The sequence below is a fragment of the Glycine max genome, chromosome 1 (genome assembly GCF_000004515.6).
Source record: "Glycine max cultivar Williams 82 chromosome 1, Glycine_max_v4.0, whole genome shotgun sequence".
Lineage (NCBI taxonomy): Eukaryota > Viridiplantae > Streptophyta > Magnoliopsida > Fabales > Fabaceae > Glycine > Glycine max.
In genome coordinates, this window is record NC_016088.4 from 3,812,152 (window position 1) to 3,819,904 (window position 7,753).

Sequence of the window (7,753 nt, forward strand, 5' to 3'; positions counted from 1 at the left end):
GCTATCTTTTGGGTATTAAAATAATTAACGAGATCAAACCACCAAAGCTCCAGCTTGGCACTTGTCCACCAAGAATAACGACAATAAATAAATAAAATAATAAAATAAATAGGCCCAGCTGCCAATCATTGCACTAGCAAGTTATAATTTCAAGCAGAAGTCAAGGTTCTAAGAAAGAATCGAATGCTTCTTAAGCATACGAGATGAATCATTATGCGAATTTGTGATGGCAGGTACAAAACATAAAAGTAAAATAAAAGGCTAACGTGAGAGATACAAGGTTATAGGTTAAAAGGTATGCTGCAATAATTAGATTTAGCCCAACTTCAGCAATTAAAATTTAGAAAAATGAAAGTACCATTAAGCAAGAAATTACCTGACCCTACTATCCTCCAATACTTTGCCATTACTTGTAAACAAAAATTACAACCCGCGCAGAGTTAATCATGCTTCATCAATAAATCAAACAATTTACAAGTACGAATTCTGAAGATGAGCTACTTAGAGACAAATAAAAAAGGGGGGAAGGGATTATACATAAACAATGAGGACTTGTCATTTTTGGCATGCTTGAGTGACAGACATAAACGAAATCTTCCAACATCATTTGGTTGTTGTTGCTTTGGCAAAGCCTTCCTCTTAACTTGCACAAGTGCTAAACAATCAAAAGGGTGCTGATCAACTGGTAATAGTTTTACCGTGGAATTCAGAGTTGACAACCAAATGATAAAAAAATTCATTACTTATATCAATACATGAGTGACAGAAGAACTTCTTAATTCTCCAATTCTCACCTTAGCAAGCCTTTCTCTTATCAACTCTTAAGTGGAGGTTATACCATTTCTTCTTCTTTGGCCGTTCTCTTGTACTCCTCTTTTCCTTTGCTTGGCCATCTTCTTTTGCCTCCTTGGCAGAATTTTTACTTCTGCTCCTACTTGTAGTCCGTTTTAAAGGAGCACTGGTGTATGATGCCTGTATTTCATTTCTATTCTTCAGTAGCTCATCAATCTGCACAAGAATAAATAGCACAAATTCAGTGGCTTCCATTTGATGAATTTTTTAGGGGGGGGTTGCTTAGAAACCATTGTAATATAAGAACTCACTGCTTGCATTTCATGTGCATATCTGTTTGTCATATCTGAGAATTGTGCCAGAACCTACAAAGACCCAGCATGAGAACTGATGAAAAGTAATGTAATTATAGCCATACAAATGTTGTATCAAAGTGCACACCTCTCGATATTCTGCCTCAAACTTTGATATTTCTGCCCTTTTAGACAAAATTTGAGCTTCTATGTTTCTTAAATTTTCTTTTTCTTCACTAAAAGGTGCAGCACACAGGGCTTCTATTGTATAGTTTGCACTTTTGAAAAAGTTGTCACCTAGAAGAAATTTGGCAGTCAACTCCTATGAAGCATAATTACAGCATACAAACATAACAAGCAGCACTGGACAACTGGGCATAAGTGTAAGCATTTACCATAAACAGCAAATACATGGGTACCAGCCTTCAATTCTGTTAATTCACAGGGCTGAAACGCATCCAGCTTTCTGAAAAATGACGTATCTGGATCCTTAGCAGCAGCTATCTGTAGATAGAAATAATTCCACAACCAAATTTTCAAATGAAAATAGATAGACAATATTAAATTAAATACTATCCTTTTACAGTAGCTACTCACAGAGTTCATTGTTTGATCTAATCGATAAACAGGAAACCCAAGAAAATACATCCCAGCAGAGGTAACCTTCCCTGTTTTTGCACTGTCTTCCTACAACAACAATTAGTAATGTACTAATGTCATAGAATGTTCAAAAGTCAAAATATATATAAAAAAGTATGAATATGAAACAATTACCAGAGAGCCATTAACATCCAATGAATAAACATTACATCATAAATAATTAATTCCTCCGGGAAAAATAAATCATTACTTTCACACATATACAGGAGAAAAAGTATAATACCTGGAGTGCAAGACTTAAACCACTGTTGTCTTCCTGATCGAAATACAATAACTGTTGAGAGATAATCAAATATCAAACACCATACAAAAAAAAATCATTTATAAACCTGACAGATTAATGTTTTTTAAATATAAAAGTTATATGAAAATCAGCTAGAACAATAGTATAAACCCACACATCAATGTTTTACAATATACAAGGAAAAATAATATTTTTAAACTGTACAAACAGAGCACAAATTACACAGCCAAGGGATAGTTCATTATTTTGCAGTGAAGTAGGAAACAGAATTATTTTGCTAAGAGTTCAAGTTCAAAGTTCCTTAAGAACAAATCAGTGTAGTGAAATAGAATCCATTAGACCTTGCTAATTGAGTGCATCTTAGAATCTCAAGTAAACCTCAGCTTTCTAACATGCCTTAAATTAGAAACAACTTCAAAAACCAATTAGTCTTGTAGTTGCATAGAGAAAAAATTGAAATTCTCGGATAGCATTATGTATCAACGCCCAATTTTTCTTTAATTTTCTTAAAAGAACTATTGATGTGTCGAAAACATCCACTCCCAAAAAACTAATCTTACAAGAAATCAAATATTTTAAGAGAATTCCGTGAAGAAATCAGTGTCTATAAGGCATAAACAAAAATCTAAAAATCATCCAGTTGAGCATAACCAGTATGCATTATGCAATCTTTATTGAATGATCGATTTAAATTCTAACCTTGAACTTGCTTTTGTCTGGCGATTGTACTCGACAAACAAAACCAGCTTGTGCTTCCTCTTCTGTTATTGTAACTGAATAGAAGTGTGCACATTGCTTCTCAACCTGTAAGATGAAGGCACCAAAACAAAAATAAATACAAGAAAATTATGACTAAAAAGGGATCAACAAATTAAAAAAAATAAAGAAGAAGAAGAAGAAGCTCACCCTTTTAGCTATATTATGTCCCAATGGAAGTGGTCGAATGGTCACTAAACCATTGAGTGCCTCTTCCAAAACAGTTGCAGATACAGTTGTCTTAATTGGAACACCAAGTTTACTGTCACGCATGGAGAAAGTAAATGATGAAAGGGAAAAGGGAAGAATTAAAATAACACAAGGAAATATCTACTAATGTTCTAAGCATTCAACATAAGAAAAGGACTTGAAAGTGGAGAGCAAGTGAAGCACATTCAATCTTGCTACCTAAAAAGTGCTGCAAACATTGTATTGACAGCACCTAAACTTGAAAGATCTAACTCCAACTCTTGGTTGTCTGATTCAACAGCCTACACGCAAACAGGACATAGTTCATTATTGATGATCCCCGTATAGAGGTTCAAGATTGGGGACAAAATTGGAATCTTCAAAAAGCAATGACAAATGCAAATCAGAAGGATTGACAACCCTCCTAAAGTCTTAATGATTCTTAATAATAACAAATCTTATATCACCTCAAAGCCAGCTGAGTCGTACTGACGCCGTTTATCAGGATCTGACAGGATATTATAAGAGAAGGTAGCCTCTTTAAACATATCAGCTGCTTTAGGATCATTTGCATTCTTGTCCGGATGATATCTGAAATCAAATTGATTTAGCTAATTAATAAATTAATCAATCCTGTTCAGAACTTCAGATGAAAACAAAACAGCAAGAACAGTCAATTAGAGTAACCCGGTGCACCTGAAAGAGTACTAAATCATTCAAGTAAAACACCTTTAATACATTAAGTTTTACTGTAAGCTGTTATGTGCTTTGTATCAGATGCATGATGGCATGATCAGTGATTCAGAGGCTTCATTCCTACATTATTTTTGGAGGGTTATTTGGGCTTTATATAGATGAACAATTTGCAAGTATGAAAAAAAATGAAAAAACAAACAGGTGCCCAGGATAAAATCAAATCAAATGAATGTAAAATTGAATTTTTTTTCCAAAGTTCTAGTCTATGATGCTTAAGAGCCCTTTCTCTTTCCTTTCATCAGATCAAATAAAACGACCTTTGGTGCACCTTCTTCCACATACAATAGAATTACCACCAAGCAGATATCATTTAACACTTACAATTAAGTATAAGTAAACAATATCAAGCACTGACTACTTCTGTCAACGCCCAGCCACAACATGAAAGTTAAGAAGACTAATTTCTCCTATCATCTACACCACAATCCCTTGAATACAATAGATTATAGCATATATAATTTTGAGGGGTGAAAAGAAACATATAACTTATATGTTATATAATTATATATAACATTTTTCAAACACGGTAATCTCAATATTGAAAAAACTCAATCCAATATATGGCAGCAGAGACTCCACTACAATCTTTCCTTCTTCAACACCGCAAACTATAAAAAAAAAAATACAGAAAGCAACACGGCAAGAGGAGAATCGAAACGCACTTGAGCGCCATTTTGCGGTAGGCGGTTTTGATTTCCTGATCCGTGGAGTTGCGCGAGATGCCGAGGACCTCGTAGGGGTCCCGCCGGAGCGGCTTCTCGCCGCCGCCGCCATGCTTCTCCGATTTCGAGCGGTGCCCCGGCATCTTGCGCCGCCCTCAAATCAAACGACGCCGTGTAAGTGTGTTATCCTTCTATCCGCAAAACCCTAGAACTCGGACACAGAGAGAGAGAGAGAGAGAGAGAGAGAGAGAGGAGTATCAGGGAGAATGGAGATCGAAATGAATGGGTTGGGGAGGGAGTGATATCTTCCCGCGCGGGTGAGTCACGGGGAAGGAGAAAGAATGAAGGAGGAGCATTGAGAAGAAGGTGTGGCGGTGACGGTGAGATCCAGAAAGTGGACCATGGACCCTCCTCCAAGCTGGAGCTGAGCTTCGAGGGAGGAGAGAGAAACGAGAAGAGACAACAAAGAGGATCAGAAATTGAAATTGGAGGGGAAATTAAATTAAAAAAATATATATATATTAATTTAGCTTTTTCTTAAAATTCTTAAATTTGGATGTGAGTTTTGAAAACGAATGGCGTTGCTGGTAGCGGTCGACGTTTGACAACTCGGTTTCAACTGACATGGACTTCTGCAGCTGTGGATTTGGATTGGGTTGCCCAGAGATTCATTTCTGGCATTAATTAAATAAATTTTGTATGTAAAAAGCATTTAATAAGGTGGTGTTATTAAGTTCAAAAATTGATGCTGTCATAATTGGCCTTCTATTTTTACACACTGTCGTGACCTCTTTTCTTATCTTCATTTTCTTTAGCAAATAGAAATTTAAAAAGGTTGCTAATCTAATCCACTTTAATCTAAAATTTAAAAAGTTTTTGATTTAGGAATTAATATTAACATATTTTTAAATACTAAAATGAGTGTGTAAAAAAAACACTAAAATGATAATAAGGAGTAGCTCAATTGATTTGCTGTAAATCCCATGATATTTATCTTCAATTTTTACGTATTAAAAATATTAAAATGATAAAAAAACAGATAAATTTAGAAAATAAAGTGACAATATGAAGATTTATTTCAAATTGTCTTACTTTCATATACTAAAATGATAACGTTTTACATCATGAGAACCTAAAATAATAATTTAACGTTTTATTTTTCTATTTGAAAAGGAATACATGGAAGAGTATTTATCTTTGATTATAATTGAACTTAATTAGTAAAATAGATATACATTTATATAAGTTTTTAAATTGTTATCTAATTATATAATGTTGCATGTGGATAAAAGTATTTGATTTTGAAAAAATACTTTAAAATTTATATTTAAAATAATTTTTAATTGTTTAATAATAGTATAATATTAAACTCATTATAAAATTTGTGCTTTAATTTTAAATAAGAGTATTTATAAGAATTATTATCATTTTTATTAAGTCAAATAAATTTCCTTGAATTGAACAATTAATTTATATTTTTCATTTATAACTTTTATCTTTTCAAATATTATTTCTAAAATTTAATTTAACTTTTAAATTTTGATATACTATTTCAATTTAAAGATATGTTTAGTATTTTCACAAAAGAGTTTAATAGGCATACACAAACAATATACAAGATTGTATACTTTGATTCATTTACAAACAATTATTGATATGATAATTTTTAAAGTAATTATTATTAAAATTAACAAACTTATCATACATGATGAGTTATGATTTGATGAATAATAATATAAAATTATTTAACATTATCGGTGTATGATTTATTTTTTCTTTTGATGAACTAAATTTAGGACTATAACAAAATTAATTAAATTATAATTTGAATTTGACTTTTAAATTGTCAATTATTTTTTTAAAAAAAAATATAGATATAGCCCCTCTAAAATGAGTAAATGTATCCATTGTAGATTAAAAAAAGTCAATAAAATAGTTCTCAACACTATATTCATGATTTATTATGCTTTTTTTTTTTTTGCTAAATGGGTTGGGTGTTAACTCATGAACAAGTACATCAAATTATCTCAAATAGTAAAATAAAGAGGTGATGATAAAAAGATAATTCAGAATGCAAATATGTTTGGACCTAGCATGCCAAAACTACTTGTGATGCAATGTTAATAATTTTCTCCATCTAATGATATCTCTATTTCCACCCACATGTACTAAGACACTCTATCTTTGATTTCCCGCATGAAGAGTCTACTTTATCTATTCTTTTCTCCCAAATTTCATTACAAAGATAAAAATAATAAATCACATTAAGATTAGATATTCATGAAATAGACTAAATGAATATCAATCTATTTCTAGCAATGATTTCATTTAAATACTCTTTCTCAGTTCTTTAGAAAATAATCATTTTTCAATGCATTATCCCCTAAACAATATATGGATGGACAAACCATAATAAACAATTAAGCACACAAAATAGCAATAGAAACAGGATTGCATTAAATGGATAATAAGAAAGAGTTACATTACAAGAGTTGCCTTGGGAAACTCCCAACAATGAGGTTTAGCCTCTCATTGTCACGAGAGGTTGTACACTCTAGGGACTGATGTGGATAGAAGAAGAGGGATGAATAGAGGAAGAGAGAGGGATAATGGACATAAATAGAGGGTTTTCCTATTAAAAATGTTCAGGCTTAAGATGTATTCATTAGAGAGCTCTGAGTCTCTATGTCCCGATGTGTAGGGAATGATGTCTTTCTCCTTTGCTTCCTACTCTTATAGGTCTAAGGTAGCTTAATTTTCTTCTTTTAACTTATGCTAATAAAAAATTGCAAAGATATTAATTTTTTTATTATTTCATTAAAAACAACGGTAAAGTAAAGAAATTATAATCATTTTTAGCCAAAATTGACTATCAAATTAACTCAAATTTCGCAGTTATCACTGTGGCAAGCACCCCTAAACCATAAAGCAATTAATGATTATTAGAAACAAACACACATAAGCTATCACGCACTCCACTATGATGTGCTTGTTTGGAAATCAAGGGGGACAAACATCGGAGAAATTTATATCAGTGATTCATGAACAATCACATAAGTGAACCTGACACTTTAACTCAAAACCTTAAGGCTTAATTTTATGTCTCTATCATTCACTTATATAGAGTTCAACCTTCTCATTCTTGCACGATGTGAGACTTCACCTCACACTTGTACTCTAATAATCTCCCCCCTCAACTGTGGGTCTTATCCACATGATAGTCTCCCCTTAAGCGGAGGCCATTTTCATTCACGAGTATTTCCATAATGGTCATTAAAGCTCGCATGCTCTAGATACTTGCACCACTGCTCCACCCACGAGACACGCCGCCTGGACCCACTACTAGGAAGACTTTCGTACAAGGGATCCTTAGGCCAAGGATCCATCGCCACCATCCTACT

General features: G+C 32.9%; 1 protein-coding gene across 4 annotated transcripts; it reads right to left on the reverse strand.

Annotated features, from left to right (window-relative positions):
- Positions 1-388: 388 nt before the first annotated feature.
- LOC100791554 (chaperone protein dnaJ 16) lies at positions 389-4,973 on the reverse strand. 4 transcript variants are annotated; one of them, XM_006573005.4, is made up of 12 exons: positions 4,353-4,973; positions 3,402-3,525; positions 3,154-3,236; positions 2,896-3,007; positions 2,689-2,793; positions 1,969-2,019; positions 1,683-1,772; positions 1,481-1,589; positions 1,234-1,382; positions 1,104-1,157; positions 795-1,008; positions 389-655 (listed from the first exon to the last, which is right to left on the reverse strand). In XM_006573005.4, the coding sequence occupies exons 1-11, from the start codon at positions 4,493-4,495 to the stop codon at positions 796-798; spliced, it is 1,233 nt and encodes a 410-aa protein (XP_006573068.1). In that variant the 5' UTR covers positions 4,496-4,973; the 3' UTR covers positions 389-655; position 795. The 4 variants fall into 4 exon arrangements, with proteins under 4 accessions (XP_006573068.1, XP_006573067.1, XP_040860999.1 ...); XM_006573004.4 differs by having other exon boundaries at positions 389-682; positions 4,353-4,884; XM_041005065.1 differs by having other exon boundaries at positions 1,481-1,772; positions 4,353-4,884.
- Positions 4,974-7,753: the final 2,780 nt, after the last annotated feature.

Coding starts and splice junctions, on each gene's coding strand:
- LOC100791554 (XM_041005065.1), bottom strand. CDS start 4,495: ATGCCGGGGCACCGCTCGAAATCGGAGAAGCATGGCGGCGGCGGCGAG. Junction 3,526..4,352: donor TACCGCAAAATGGCGCTCAA/GTGCGTTTCGAT, acceptor ATTTGATTTCAG/ATATCATCCGGACAAGAATG. Junction 2,794..2,895: donor GACATAATATAGCTAAAAGG/GTGAGCTTCTTC, acceptor TTCATCTTACAG/GTTGAGAAGCAATGTGCACA.